The sequence below is a fragment of the Xiphophorus hellerii genome, chromosome 19 (genome assembly GCF_003331165.1).
Source record: "Xiphophorus hellerii strain 12219 chromosome 19, Xiphophorus_hellerii-4.1, whole genome shotgun sequence".
In the NCBI taxonomy this organism is placed as follows: Eukaryota; Metazoa; Chordata; class Actinopteri; order Cyprinodontiformes; family Poeciliidae; genus Xiphophorus; species Xiphophorus hellerii.
This window is the reverse complement of record NC_045690.1, coordinates 17846451-17861961: the sequence shown is the minus strand read 5'-3', so window position 1 is coordinate 17861961 and position 15511 is coordinate 17846451. Positions and strand designations below refer to the sequence as shown.

The 15511-nt window shown below is 38.6% G+C and overlaps 2 protein-coding genes and 1 non-coding gene across 8 annotated transcripts in view; all 3 read right to left on the bottom strand.

Moving 5' to 3' along the window:
- Positions 1-1932, bottom strand: part of pcnt (pericentrin) — a 45167-nt gene extending 43235 nt beyond the window's left edge. For all 4 annotated transcript variants that reach the window (XM_032547000.1, XM_032547002.1, XM_032547001.1 and 1 more), the window contains exon 1: positions 1725-1932. In XM_032547000.1, coding sequence (XP_032402891.1) covers positions 1725-1772 — 48 coding nt within the window. In that variant the 5' untranslated portion in view covers positions 1773-1932. The remainder of the gene's footprint in view (positions 1-1724) is intronic.
- Positions 1933-2711: 779 nt separating this feature from the next.
- trnak-uuu (transfer RNA lysine (anticodon UUU)) lies at positions 2712-2784 on the bottom strand. The gene has a single exon. It is a non-coding gene; the product is annotated as a tRNA-Lys (tRNA).
- Positions 2785-2917: 133 nt separating this feature from the next.
- Positions 2918-14398, bottom strand: atg9a (ATG9 autophagy related 9 homolog A (S. cerevisiae)). 3 transcript variants are annotated; one of them, XR_004336785.1, is made up of 21 exons: positions 14206-14398; positions 13849-13904; positions 12877-13024; positions 12730-12773; positions 12573-12637; positions 12324-12473; positions 11255-11396; positions 10957-11097; positions 10736-10856; positions 10429-10604; positions 10218-10340; positions 9340-9527; positions 8250-8403; positions 7926-8105; positions 7626-7838; positions 7304-7527; positions 6227-6344; positions 5865-6129; positions 4419-4564; positions 4239-4327; positions 2918-4202 (listed from the first exon to the last, which is right to left on the bottom strand). XR_004336785.1 is itself a non-coding variant. In XM_032547004.1 (20 exons), the coding sequence occupies exons 3-20, from the start codon at positions 12977-12979 to the stop codon at positions 4319-4321; spliced, it is 2562 nt and encodes an 853-aa protein (XP_032402895.1). In that variant the 5' UTR covers positions 12980-13024; positions 13849-13904; positions 14206-14398; the 3' UTR covers positions 2918-4318. The 3 variants fall into 3 exon arrangements, 2 of the variants coding, with proteins under 2 accessions (XP_032402895.1, XP_032402897.1); XM_032547004.1 differs by having other exon boundaries at positions 2918-4327; XM_032547006.1 differs by lacking the exons at positions 2918-4202; positions 4239-4327; positions 4419-4564; positions 5865-6129; positions 6227-6344 and adding an exon at positions 6742-7208.
- Positions 14399-15511: the final 1113 nt, after the last annotated feature.

Here is a 15511-nt window from a genome sequence, read left to right as displayed (position 1 = left end):
AGCAGTAGCTAACACCAACAGGAGCAGTTAAGCTAGTTTTGGAAAAGAAAACAAGAGCGATGCTATCTAGCAGCAGCTAGAAAGCACGGATTTGAAGTTAGGTGTTCTCAGCGAGGTGAAGAGCGTAAGAACTGAATAATGACTGTGATGGGGGTGTATTTATATGCAGGCGGGGCCTGCCACCCATCATCACACGTCATTTGCCTTACGGCGTGATTAAAGGTGTCTTCAGTTAGGCCACGCAGGGCGTGATATCCCATACTCTATGTGTTGTACCGAGTGAATCGACTGAAAGGGAACAATAATCATTCAATTAAGTGGATGTCTCTTGTATCAAGAAAATTGACAACCAAAGAGGGGAAATAAACTGGACAAAATATCAAACCACAATATAAAAGGTTTACAATGTTGTTTTTGCTAAGGGATGTTTGGCCAATTGGATGGACGATCACTCCTTTTTGACCCCAGAATCGATTAAGTTTCGTTTGTTAGAAAAGCTCAGAAAGAGAGGTGGGGACACTGTAATAACTTATCCAAAAGAGGAAGGAAAAAGGTATATTGGTTATTTTTCCATCTTTCCGAAACAAAACCAAATGAAATACGTCAGTATTACATTATTAGTCATCAAAACGCCATCAGTACCCCTATATTTATTGTTTATGTTTGTCTGAAATGCTGGTTCTGCAAAATCCATTCTGTTTTAGGATGGTGGGTATTCTGGGTTCAACCAGGCTAAGATAACTGAGGTGATCAAACTCTTGAGCGACACCTTGAGACTCCCCAAACTGAGACACTGTGTATTCCAAAAAGAGGATGCTTTAAATTGGGAACAGGAATTACTACACAAACATTTTGTATAGTAATTTTCTATGAACCTGCTGACCCAGGCTTTCTATGTGAGAAAAAGATTAGCTGAGTTAGACAAGTAAATACAACTTTGATCACCTTAAGCAATAGAAAGAGCCAATCCTCTACCCACCCAGGCCCAGTGTTTATTAGAACCATCATCCATTAATATAATCCTGCATCAGTCATATTCTGAAGTGATGAGAGGATAACAACAACAAAAGCCCCGTTTATTGATAATTTATCTCTAAATGGTTGGTCTTTGGTAATTGAATAATTTAAGAGGAGTGTCCTTAATAGCAAAAAAGGGAAAAAACATGTAGTTAGTTGACTAACTAGTTTCAGTTAGCTGAAACTAGCTCTTTTTGTAGACTATGTAGTTAAAAACACGAGCAATTAAGCTGTTATAAGGTTGCTGAAAGTAATAAGGTAGATCGAGCACATTTTTATGGGACCTAAGTTTCTAAAAATCCGTCATTGCAACAAAGTATCTGTATGTCCATTAATTTAATAATGCAGTTTGAGAGGTCGCCCGCCTCTGCACTTTACCTCAACTCAAACGTAGCAATGAATTATTAACACTTTAAGCCTTAAACTAATTTAAACCCGTACGCTTGTTTTTTTTTTTGTTTGTTTTTTGTTTTTACATCAATATACAAGCAGATTCGGTTTACTAGCGGAAAGCTAATAAATGTAAATGTCAACTCATAAATACAGAAACCAAACTGAACGGCCAAAGCCAGTACTTTACCAAGCAGAATTTATAAACTACGAGAGAAGCTAAGACATTTTAGGAGTGGACGCAATTAGCTGTGATCAGATGCAAAGCTATGACAATAGAGTTTGCTAACAGATAGCATCAAACGTTAGCAACAAACCTTGGCTCTCCCAACTTCTAACTTCTTTTGCCGTTCAGCTTCATCCATAGCTTGGTAATACAGTCAGTAACAATCCAGGACATTCGTCCTAGCACCGGAATGGAAAGCCACTACACTTCTTTAAATCTGATATGTCCTCTAGGTTTAATAAAAATGTTGGAGCCCAATACGTCTAACTGTCAATAGACAACATTCAGTATGGCCGCCAAGTCGGTTGAACTCCGCCCTTAACCAGTTTTCTTCCACCAACGGTCCAATCAAATTGTAATATTTTTTGTAACAAATGAACTTTGACTCTAAAGCCCCGCCTCTCTTATACGTCACTCAAAACAAGCACACAACTGACCAATCACATTGGTGTTTATAGCCACCACTGTTTAATTGACGGGTCTTGTAGCCATTCAATAAGGCCTATGAATCTGCCTCTTCTTTTTAGTTTGAATATAGGAACACGTTACTTTAAAATTTTTATGACTCTTAGTTCATTACCTGTACATATTTAGCAGAAAGAGTCAAATATTGCTTGAGTGCCACTTTATATAAATTTTTGATTTAACTGATTATATCGATTACTGAAAACAGCTGTTCTGCATCGACAGACAGGCAGTGTTTGAAATTGTTTTGTCTTCATTTCTTGTTGGTTTTCCTTCTTGCAACTAGAAGGCGCTCCAGTGGCGTGTGACGTAATGGAATCGGTACGCGTTGTACGCGGTTGCCATTCCTAAATGCGAGTGAAGTCGGAAAGCATCCCAATTAAATAAATAACACCAGCAAACAGATCAAGTGTGTTTAAAAAAGGCTCTGAATCATTTAAGTTTGGGTCAATTGCAACTCCACTCTTACTTACTCTTACACAATGGCACTCGCGTAACAGCATACGTGAGAAGAGCTGATTAATGATGTAAATGAAGTTAATTAATCTTGCGCTAATCCAAACTGTCTTAAATTTATGCATAAATAATTTATACCAAAAATAAAAATTTCGATCGCCCGAACAGGGACTTGAACCCTGGACCCTCAGATTAAAAGTCTGATGCTCTACCGACTGAGCTATCCGGGCTCTGATGAAGCAGTTAGGTGAAGTCACCAAAAACCCTTTTACTCCATAACTGACTTGCTATGTCTCGCTTAATTGTATGTAATACGAGCTCCGAGTGATCAGCTATGAACAAATATTTCAGAAGACACACAGAGTAATTGCCATGTCTTTAATAGATTAATTTACAACTGTACAAAATATTATACAGCATCTATAAAACAGAAATCAACTATTATTCCTTCAAATAGCCTGCATCTATACATGTTCCTTATTATTACATTGTTCTTTTTAACCCCTCGACTGTCATGATGACACCGTGTCCTCATGAACACCACTGATTTATAAGCATTTTGAAGGTGAGAGTTAAGGAGTTTTAAACACCAGTGCTCATGGTTAGGCACATACTTAATTCACAGCAGCCGTTCATCATGGCACATCAATTTAACACATAAAATAACTTAAAATATACAAAACATAGCATATAAAACAATCCAAACATAGATTTCCTAAGAAATTATTAAAGTGCAATTCCTCATTTCCCATATTTTCCAAGTGATAAGAAGACAGAACAGTAAATAGTGAATAGTAAAGATTTGGTGCAGGAGGAGTGATGTTTAAACTCTCATGCAGTTGCATTTAGGGCTACTTAATACAAAAAGAAAATTTGGGTCATGTCAAAACAAAACCTGCAGTCCTAAGAAATTTCTAAATATAAGATTCAGTTTTTTATTGTGGACTAACCATATAATTATCTAAAATGTGCATATGTTCACACAGGTGGCTGCTGCTCTGTTTTAATAATCATCTTAACAAGAATCAATCTGTTCAAACTAAACCACATTTATGAAAAAGTCCTAAACATTTTTTGAAAAATTAAATTGTAAAAATACACATGTAGAGATAATTCAAAATATGGTTGAAAGTATGTCAATTATCTTACATTAGTTTTTGCAAAAAGGTCAAATGTAAGTCAAAATACAGAGAACAGGGTATAAATAATGCACATCTTCCTGTTATTTAGTACAAGAACATACATAGACATTACAATTTTATCTTTAAAAAAAAATCAGAGATCTTGTTTTGCTGGAATCATTCTGAGCACATGCTGTACTTTTGTTATTGATTTAGAGAATCATTCTTTCAGATTTAGAAAAGCGTGAGCAATTAAGAACCAAGTCTGGATTAATATTGGATGCTTCCTACAGTCCTGAGTCTTTACATTTTTTCCCCCCTACATTGCAATAACACAATGAATTTTATTTGTAATCATATGACATCATAAAAATGCTTAGTGTAGTCTGCCGTTGACTTGCTATAGAAAATAACTTGATCCTGCAGTCACTCCTGTGGTGAATGCAGTTTCATGCCACCTGCTACAGAAAAGTCAAAATGTTATAACATCCAGCTGTATTTATTAGTATTAGATTAGATTTTACTTCCAAAGAGTTTAAAGGGGTTGTGATAAACCCTGCTGCAGATTTCAAGCCAATGTACAGGTATGCAGAAGGATGAGGATGAGTGTTCAGTTAACTGTAATGGTATTTCTTCATATGGCTTATGTAACCTAAAACAAAATAAACAGAGGACAAATATATTATTAATACAAACATGCAGGCAAAATGACTGCTAAGTTCTGCCAATCAAAGAGCATTTACTTTGTGTATGTGAGGAGGCAGCTCATCCTCTGAAGTTTCCTCTTGCACAGGCTCATGATGTCTTGAAGAAGCTTTACCGTCCTCCGCCCAGCCACCCATTGGCACACGGGCCGTCCTCACAACCTTTCCAGCAGTACCAAAATGGTCTTGAAAGTAAAGTTAAAGAGAAGATAGTTAAGAAGAAACTCTAGATGAGAACTGCAATTTTTATGGAACCTGCCAAGTTGCCAGCTAAACCTTTATCACTTGCCCCACCGCTCTAATACTAGAATTGAGTGTTTTTCTTTCTGGGTATTACAGACTAAAAATGCATGACCGTTTGGTAGCCACAAACCACAAAGTTGGGTGTGGAAATCTGAAAATTGCCAAAAGAAAACTTTTGATAACTACATTTAAATTTTTAGAGTTAAAGTGATCCACACTGACTACCTTTTCAATGACAAAAAGTATTCTGGTTAAACGGCAAGCAGACCCCTGAGAAATTTCAGAATTAGTCTTCAGTCATCCTCTCAAAAGAAGAATGAAAAAATATGAGACTCCTTCCTTCAAGAGATCACTTCTTCCAAATCATTTTTATCTATCTTATTTGTAAATATTTGCATGGACAAAATATAAGTACCAAGTATTTGGTACTTGCATATTGTCCATACACTCTCTGTTAGAACCAAGGGGAAACTGTGGTAGATTTTAGCTGGACTTCTGTACAAAACTCTATTAAAGCCAATTACCCAAATGAAATTTGATTGAATCTTTTGGCCACACCAGGCAAGAAAAACATGTTCTGAATATTCCGATTATGAAGAAAAACCAAGTTCTCAATGTAGTTTATTTACTCTGTTTGTTGACATGTTAATTTTTTCCCCTCAATACTTCCGAATTCTCTAATTATAAGCTAAATTTTAAATTTGAATTGAAGCACTTCATTTTGCTCCTTTAAATTTGTGTATTTACATGTTTAAAAACAAAGGCTGTAATATTCTTTTCTAGTCTTTTTGTCCATATACCATCTGGTATATTGGTTTTGATGCATCCAAGTAACATATATCACTAAAAAAAAATAAAAATGATAGAAACCAAATATTGACTTGTTAATATCTTGTAACAGACAATCTGGTTCTACTTAACGTGGACGAAACTATTATAAAAATATTCTCCTGCTTTAATAACATAGGACTTTTGCTTTAAACTGCATCATTTTTAATGACCTGTATTTCCACTGCATTATGTCCTTTCAACACTTTGTTAGATCAACAAAACATGATTTGTGTGGTGTGCACACAAAAAGATGCTGCATGACATGCTGGCTAATACCAAGTAGCAGAACCTTCAAGCAGCTTAAAGATCAGAATACTTTCATTTCAGTGACACAATGATAAGAGTAAACTTGGAGCAATGGCTTTAAAAAATGAAACATTTTTAGAAGGAACAGTGGATAGTGACAGACACCTGCGGCGGGCCCACTGTGACGCCTCTGACTGCTGCTCTGTGCCTTTTCCCCATCCTGACCCACGTTGGTGCCACTGGTGGCTGAAGCGGAACTGGCACCGGGACTCGGAAGTGTGGCGGGGAAGGTTTGCGAGCGTGGGAAATTTTGGGAGCGAGTGTTCGGCTCGCTCCTCACTTCATCAGGGATGCTGTCGCTGCTTTCGTCGCTCTCCTGCCTGTGCCACGTGTGACGGGACAGATCACCACGGGACTGCTGCTTATGAAGCTTAGCGAAAAACAAAACAAGACAAGTTTATGTTGATTGAAATAGTCATTAAATGGATTTATAATTCGTCTTAACATGGGCAAGCATACAGATTTACCTCATGCATGTAAAGTGCATGAATGCTCATTTCGGTCGAGGCATACTCTGACAGGACTAAACTAGAGAACTGACCCTCCCATGCGCTGCTGCCTGAGCTCACAGTTCGGGCATCAGTTCTTAATAGAGAGAGTAAAAACGGGGATAAAATAAGAAGAACAAGGGAATAAAAAGGTAAGTTGTTGAACAACAGAAAGGAAGATAGTTCAGTACTTTGCAAAGTATTCAAACTACTTGATAGGGCTTAAATGTTTTTACAAATACATCATAGTCACAGCTAGCTGGAATATTGGTGCGGAATATGCCCACATGTGACACATTATGATGCCTAAGATGCTAAAGGTCACAGAGAGTTGGTAGCGCAAGTAAAACAAAGGTTTATCACAACCACCACTGCCATCAAAATATTGACCTATAATATCACCCTTTCATTATTTTTTGAAATTTTACACTCCAAACTGTTGAGCCGGTTTACATTTTGTTACATTACAACCTTAAACTGCAGCTTATTTTTAGGGGATTTTATGTGGTAGACCAACACAAAGTACTGATAAATTTTCCAAAAAAAAATGTCACTGATGAAAATCTGAATTTAGTCAAAACCACCTTTCACTGCACTGACTATTTACTTAAAATCTAAAATACTTAAATCTCTGTTTCAATGGATTGTCATGATACAGTTTGTTCTTTAACAAACCTTTGAAGTCCTCAGGGAGCAGATGATTTTTTAATGAGATTATATTGCATACTGGTGGACTATTTACTACTAAAATGTGACTTCTGAAGGGAGTTGTCTCTAATAAATTTTATTTTGGGGTATCAGAGTCAACTGTGCAGAATACAAAAGCACACTGAACTTCTTAGCCTTCTTTTTTCTAAAATAAATGAAAACTCTGTATTATTCAACTTCCAGGTTACATTTTTTCTCCACTTTGTCTTGGTCTTCCACATGACATGCTATTCATATACATTGGAGTTTGTGGCTGTAACATGAAAAAGATTCAAGGGGTGTGAATACTTTTGCAAGGCTCTGTAGATATCAGCATTTCTGGCTGATTTGAACATTGTGCTTACTTACCCAGACCCTGTCATTGCTCTGCCAGTAAAGCCACTCGCTCTATGAGCAGCACTCAAACTGCCTCTGAGGTGAAGGCTGCTGCTGATCGGCGAGAGAGAGCGCAGGGCCGTTGCCGCGCTGGGCATTCCAGTAACTGCATTGTTGGTTAAAGAACTGTCGCAGGCAAAATGAACAGAGCCCAGTGTGGAGGGACCTGCCAAGATGTTTGCAACAAGACTTCTTGGCTACAAGTAAGAAAAAAAAGGGAAAAAAATTAAATTAGTAATTAACTGTAGAGAGTTCAGACATCACCACAGAGATATCGCTTTGTTTATGACCCTACTTCAGATTCTGACAAGGAGAGCGGATGTGTTTCAGAGGAGGCCCCCGCAGCCTCCCTGTGGACTCGTTCTTTCAGCTGACTGATGAAGTGTGTCGTCTCTCTAGGAGGCTGCCAATGTGGGTTGGTGATGGCGAAGTGCATCAGCGATAACTCCGTCTTCCCATCCTCCGCCTGCTGGTAGATGGATGCCTCGGTCTTTCCCTCCGACATCCACTGCGGAGTAGAAATCAAACACCAATCAATCGGCTGCTGCATGACTCGGATGTAAGCACTTCTGACGCTTGTCAGGATGAGCCTCACCGCTGGGTGTCCATGCTGCCTGATGTCCATCTGGGCAAACGAGCAGGTGTCCCCCACCCCGATCACCTCCACCGTGAAATTCCTAAAGAAATCAATGATCTCCAGAGACTTCCTCCTCAGGCAGAAGATGAGAATGATGGGAGTCACTACTGGACTTATGAGCTCCTCAAGAATAAACACCTGCAGGTGAGAAAAATGTTGATGGACTAAAACTCAAATTACATCAGACAAAGCTTCCTTGGGAAGGTGTGACCTGCATTGTACTGTTGGATCAGTGAGTTCAGACACTTGACATCTAATCCTGGATATTGTTTTCCCACTTACAGCTTTGTACTGGAAGAGCTGGGAGAACTGGTCTCGGGTCTCATATCTGTGGGCATTGCCCTGCCAGTGGTCAGGCATGTAGTGGATGTGAGCCAGGATGACCCGCAGCAGCTGTTCAGGACAAAACACCATGTGCTTATCAGGAATAAATGACCTGAAGAGAGAGAAACAGGTTGAAGAAAATTACTATGTTACAAACATACTGGACATTAATTATAAAGTAAATGATTAGTGAAGTTTAACCACTAACAAGTGAAATAAGAGCAAAAACTAAACTCTTACATAAAATATACTTGGGTGTATATGACTGTAGATACAAAAGTTGTTTTTTTTTTCCTTTTAGGACCCCAAATTCAGCCAGAGACTAAAGATCTGTATGCTGGTTTGTAGGATTTTTCACATTTGGCCACATGACAAACCAAAAAACTCCAAATCATTTTAATGGGATTTTATGTGATAAACCAACTCAAAAGTTGTGCACAATTGTAGAAGGTTGCAAACAAGCTTAAACTCAGTCAGACCGGAAAAGGAGAACATGTGGGCATCAATTTAAGTAATTCTCATTTTTATTTCGCCCCTGGACTTTGACTAGGCCACAGCAACACAAGATTATTATTTGATCTAAGTCATTCCATTGGCCTTATAACAGGTTATATTTCAGAATTGCCATTTTTATTTAATTCTATTCTGTATTCATTTGTTGTTGAAGAAAATCCATTGGAACAGAAAGGTGTTCCACAATGAAGATGGTGAGTTCAGGGTGCAGTGCAGTGTTACTTTTCGGTCACAAGTACTAATTTGTGGACTGCACAAGTAATATTCTTCCAGTGGGCAGATTTGCCCATATACTGTAAGCTTGTGAATCTCTGCAGCTCCTCCAGAGTTACCATAAGCCTCTTGGGTGATTCTCTCAATTTTCTTATCATTTTGGATTTAGAAATTGCTCATCAATACAGTGCATTGAGATTTGTGGCTCCAAAAAAAAAAACAAAAACACTTTTGCAAATCAATGTACATGCCACAATAATTACTAACAACAAAAGTAAAAACAGGTGTTGTGTATGTACAGGCTCACTTTCCTTATTCTTACCTACAAATTGTTATGCAGACTCCAAGCAGCGTGAGAGATGAGAGGACATGTTCCACTGCGAGAACATCCTCGTCGTAGATGGTCAGAGCAATGAGAACGGCCAGAAGGGAGCCGGCGAAAAATGCCACATTCTTGGCAACGACTGTCAGCAGGGGAGAAAGGAAGCAGTTCATGTACTTGGATGCAGCCTGGATGTAAAGATAACAAAGGAGGAAGAACAGGAAGAGAAGAAAAGAGAACAGGATTAATTATTAACTTCACTCGACACCCTCTTATTTATTCTAAAGCATTGGTTCTCACTCCAGCTCTCTAGGGCAAGCTGTCCTGCATGTTTTATTTGTTTGCAAGCTGCTGCACGCCTGACTTAAATTGACAAGCGATTATCAGGATTCTACAGAACTCGGAGGAACGGTGAAGAGGTAATGGCGTCATTTGAATAGGGTGTGCTGAAGCAGAAACGCATCTGAAATATGAGGGTGCATTCACACCAGCCCTGTTCAGTCCACTTTTATCAAACCCCAGTTCGTTTTTCTAGAAGCACATGTCCGTTTGAGGACGTATGAATGCGCAACTCTGATCAGTCTAAAAACCTAAGTCTTGGTTCGATTAAAGTGCGCCGTAGAGTGGTTTGAATGTTTATGTGGATGCAGGAGGTCCGGAAACCCCTTCAAAAGCAAGAAGCGGATAATAGCACAGGGCATTCTGGGTCAATAGGACCAAAACAAATGCGAGAAGGAGAATTTTTTTTTTTTACTCTATTTTTGATTAGATTTGTGAAGAAATGTACACAAGAGAACAGGGATTGAGAACAACTGCTTTAAAGAACATTGATTTCAGATTGTTTTTGGGATGTCTGTGAGGTGAGGCGGTGTCCTGACCTTGTAGCCTTTACTGAGGCGGGACATGAGCTCGTGGTCCAGCTCGTTGAAATGACGCAGGTAACATCGACCGTAAAGAGACCAGCATCTTGCCCCCAAAGATCCAGGCTCTCGCTTGATTATCTTCATACAAAAAAACAAACAACGGTTATGATTAAAAACAAACTAAACATTGTAAGAATTTGCTAAAGTGGATGTTTTAGCTTTGTACCTCAGTGTAACTAAAGAAGGCATACAGAATCTGCCACACCAGGATGACTGGACACAGAAGCAGGTTTGCAATCCCAATCCACAGGATACGAGATGCCAGCCTATCTGCAAGCTCCAGCCTGTTGCCTCCTCTCTTATACTCTTGCTTCAGACTCCACTCATTCTCAAATAGGGAGCCTAAATAAAAAAAAAAATGAAAGTAACATAAAAGCTTCAATTGAAATTCAAAACCTTGTAACCATGTCCATATGTTGGTAAATTCGGATGCATAAATGCGACATGAATGTTTAGATTAAGACTTCACGCACCTGGTCCCCAAAAGAAGATGAGCTCAAAGTTGTATTTGAGACCCCGGGTGTAGAAAACACTGTCTCCCAGTACAGGAAGCCGAAATCGCACAGGAAGGAGGGATTTATTCACCATAGCAACCTAGAGAAGTAAAGGAAGACATGTTTCAGATGAACTCACAGCTTTCGATTGTGTTTGAAAACAAACGCTTTCTACATTAATGAGTGATAAATGTATACACCATGTAGTTTTTGAAGCGAAGGATTCGGTGGTAAATGTCGAGCTCCGTCAGCTCTTTCTTATGAATGCAGATCTGGTGCTCCTTCTGGATCTCAATGATCCTGGCCTGAACTTCCTGCCACGTTGCGTATGGGAGCTCAGACTGAAGCGCAAAAGGACAATAAATGTCACGGGTCAGGTTTTAATGTGTGTAACCATTATAAACGTCGCTGGGTGCATTTGATGTCAACACAGCGAACCTTTGAAGGACTAACATCACTAAGAAGCAACAAACAGAAAATACAAACTGCCTGCCTCACCATGCTCATCTTCAGGGCGTTGATGTAGAAAGATTTGATCTCCCAGTAGCAGCAAACGTTGTAGAGGAATTTGACCAAACGATGTAACCAGAACACCCCGGAGATGATCAGAACAAAGATCACAAACGCGTTGTCTCGGATACTGAGAGAGAAAAGGTCCACTTTTATTATTAGAAATCAAAAAGAAGTGCCTATATATACATGTAGAAAATGATTTATAACTCGTAAATTTTTCCACATAAAGTCACATTACAACGAGAAACTTCAAAGTATTTAATTGGGATTCTTTACACCCCGGAGCCAACACTTTGTACAACCATATTTGGTTGCAAGTAGAAGTCCAAGGCCTTTGCATATCTACAGACTAAATCTGTTGCCTATTTTTCTTTGGACTAAGTTGCCCTGTTAAAAGAAAGCCATGAACATTTGTGTCTTTGAATACTTTGTTTTAGCTAACGTGTTCCAATTCATAAAAATATGTCTCATGCTAAGGAAAATGTACAACTGGTCATCATCAAACCCCTTTGCAGATGGGTCAAATTTGGACCCTTTTTCAATAGTCTTTGCTGATCCCACAACATCATTCCAAGGGTCACAAAAGGCCCCTATGCCAGACTTTGGACACACTTCCATAACTGGCCTGTATGTATTTATTTATTTATTTATTTATTTATTTATTCATTCATTCATTCATTCATTCCTTCATTCCTTCATTCCTTCCTTCCTTCCTTCCTTCCTTCCTTCCTTCCATCCATCCATCCATCCATCCATCCATCCATCCATCTTCCCATTAACTTTAAAAAGGCCTCCCTCTCCCTGCTGGAGAGAAGCATTCCACAGCATGATGCTGCCACCAACTAGATGTCATTCAAAGAGAACTGCGGGCACTGGATTTCATTTTGGGATGTGTTTGGATAAAAGCATGGCCCACTTTTCAGATGATTATTAGTTAAATATTTTTGAAACCCGTTTGGTTGCAGCATGGAAAAATGTGGCGCAATTCCAAGCTGTCTAAATGCTCTTGCAAAATACTCTAAACTTACTAGTGTAATTCAGACATGGTACTCACTGGGCACTGCAAACATCCATTGGGAGGATTGCATCTGGTAAGGTGACTTTAGATGAATCTGTGTGATTTACGAACTTGTTGGCAAAGAGGACGTCATAATCCACACAGTTAGCCAGAAAAACTGTGAAACCAACCACAAATAGCAGCTGTCTGCAGAGAGAGGTAACAAAGACGTGGACATAAAGAAATAATATCTGAGACACATTAAACACTACTAGTAAGACTTGGTTTAATGGATCGGATACATACACCAGCTCAAAGATCTCTCCCAACAGCATGCAGGTGAATCCATTCTTCTGGTGCAGATTATAGACGTGAAGAAGATTAAGGACAAATTTTATCAGAAGTTGCATCTCATACATGGACATTTATATTCTCAACATGTTTTCAAAAACCAAAAGGATATTCTTTGAAAAAACAAGTCCAGGTTTTCTATGTGGTGCCACTGAGCTGGAAGAGAAGAATTTCAAACTAATAAAACAAAAGTTCTGCAACATGAAAAACAGTTTTTGTGTGTTATATGAGAGGGAGAGGGGGGCGATTTGTCTCATACATTTGCTTCCCTCAGGCACGTGCATCAGCAGGTTCTCCTCGCCAGGAGGCGAGTCGCTGTAGGACGCCTCCAGGCGCTGATACTCGGTCTCAAAGTGCGCCATGGTGGTAGAGCTAGTTCAGTCTCACAAAGCAGCCTCTGCTACAGCCTGGAGACATGGAGGAAAGGCAAAGTTTGTGCAGATAGGAAGAAAAGTGTCAAATAAAATGGAAGAGGTTTACATCTTCCATTAAAAAGAAGCAAGTCATTTGTTTTGGAGACAGTCCTTTCAATAAGATGCCCGAGAAAACACCAGTGTGAGGTTTTTTGTTTTTATAGCGCATAGATAAACACCTTTTTCTCTTCCTGCACACTGTTGGTCAGCTGACTGAAAGAGGGATAAAGCATTTCTCTCATAGCAGCAGAAAGGATTGATTTAGCCGTTTGAAAATATTTCTGATCACAAAATAAAGATGTAGAAAGTCTAGGTGTGGATGCTAAGTCAGTCACACCCATCGTTCTAATTAAAAAAAAAAAAACTTTTAACTCTACAATTGGTAAAATGCAAGGTTGTTGGCAAGCTCTATCAAATAAGAGCTATTATAACATGTTACACATTTTTGTTTTTAAATATTTGCCACTATCCTTTGAAATTCTGTTTTATTGACTTGCAATTGGCAGTTAATGGAAAGTGGTTTAACGTTAACTTAGAAACAACATTGAAGCAAACCAAAAACCAAATCAAATGCCAAATGGAACATTTGACAGTAACACCAATAGGATCCCACAAAGATTCAGATTTTAATAGTCTTAATTTAAACAACATTTTAACACATGTTGTGATGTAAAGAGGGGGATCAATATGTTCTGTAAGGAAGTTTTCAATGCAGGTATAACGACATCCTGTAACAGGAAGTGGCAACAACACACCGAGTAAGGTAAATCTCAAATACATTCAAGGGAGGTAAGAAAAATACGCAAAAACAGACTTACATCCACTCCTGCCAAGTGTGGTTCATCCTGCTCAGGAGGCTAGTCAACATTCCCAGCTACAGTAAAAAAAAAAGAAAAGCGAAGCTTAAATTAGAAACGTAAACATAAGTGAAAAGAAGAAGAGTCTTTTTTCCCCCCCTTAAATTGTCTATTTCTGGTTAAAATGACAACAGAAGACTGGCGTAAATAAAGACTGGCTATCTATAGCAATAAGCAAACCAGCTATCAGCTAAATGAACTTGAAATGTTACAAAAACCTCATAACAGACAATGCTATGTATATATGTGAAACAATACTCGAAGGTACCATTGCACTGAGTGCTGTCGTGTTTTACAGCACAGGCCTGCCTCCCTTACCAAAAATATATCCCCTCTCGGTTCTCGCAACATGAAGTCCAAACCCTGGGGCTCGCCTGTCCTCTAAGTCAGTCTAAATGTGAAATTCCGGAAGATTTTTATACGATGACTCCTTATGATTTTCGTTTTCGCTCCCCTCCCAGTAGAAAGTCAGGCACAAGCCAGTTTCATTTTCGAAACACCTAGCAGTGTGACGTCTGTCACAGCTAACAGGCAGAACATTAGCCAATCAGAAAAGGGTAGCTCTGACGCAAAACCTACAGTGGCCAATAAAAATTCTACAAAGACGGGCCCTGTGTGGTTCCTCGCCCTTTGCGCTGATTTAAATGATTTTAAATGACTATTTAGCGCCACCACATGTTTATTAGGCAGTATTACAATATTTTAATTGTAAGGAAGAACGCTGATGTTGAAATTACAAGTCTAATTTAATAAAATATATAATCTCTTAATTAATTTGTTTTGTCTGCCATTCTTCTGTGAAATATGAGAACACTGGTTCCTCAAGTAAACATGAGAAACAAAGAATAAGAAATATGCAAGGTTTTTTATTTTTTCAGATTAAAGCACTAAATTTTAAATAGAAATACATGCAGTTTTTTCTATTTTTTTGTTCAAATATGGATGAGTGGAAATATAGATTTTCCATTTATGTTTAAAATATGAAAACATTAACCATGTTGTTGCTGTTTTCTGCTCTCATCTTGTACTGTGACTGTAGTAGAAGCAGTTTTTTCTGAATGTCTAAAACATGTGCTTTTTTCCCCCCCGCGTTTGAACATGAATACATTTTTTTTTAAATATCAGTTATGGGCCCTGAAATTAAGTGAGGTAAAGTTAAGCGAAAACTATGTTTTTACAAAGCAACAGTCACCTCACTCTCTGTCTTGATGAACATTCACATAAATTAACTTTAAAGGGAGTTTATGAAATACTATACTTGCATGTAAAAGGGATAAGATTTGATTTAAGGTAATAAGATGAGTTGTGCTTTTGGAATAAGCATGAAGGCTGAATGCTGAGCTTGAAAATTTAGTCTGAGTCACTGCTGCTGCTGCTGCTTGAATGCTTACCATGTTTGTGGTGTCCATGCTTGTGTTCTTTCTTCATCTTCTTCATCTTTTTCATCTTCTTGTGCTTTTTGTCTTAATGACTGTTAAGCCTTGGGAGCGGCAGGTGGTCTTCATTCGATATATATCACTGCTGCACTGTTAACACTAATGACTGAAAGTGTTTGAACCTTTGAGAATTAAAACCTGAGGAGTTCATTGATCAGCCTCCTTGCACAATCATTGAATGACAAGTG

What these genes read in the sequence shown, in the direction of transcription:
- atg9a (XM_032547004.1), bottom strand. Translation starts at nt 12,979, where the DNA reads ATGGCGCACTTTGAGACCGAGTATCAGCGCCTGGAGGCGTCCTACAGC. An exon ending in GGAGAGATCTTTGAGCTGGT is followed by an intron (nt 12,474 to 12,572) that starts GTATGTATCCGA and finishes CTCTCTCTGCAG; the next exon opens with ACAGCTGCTATTTGTGGTTG. An exon ending in TCACAGTGGGCCCGCCGCAG is followed by an intron (nt 4,565 to 5,864) that starts GTGTCTGTCACT and finishes TTTACTTTCAAG; the next exon opens with ACCATTTTGGTACTGCTGGA.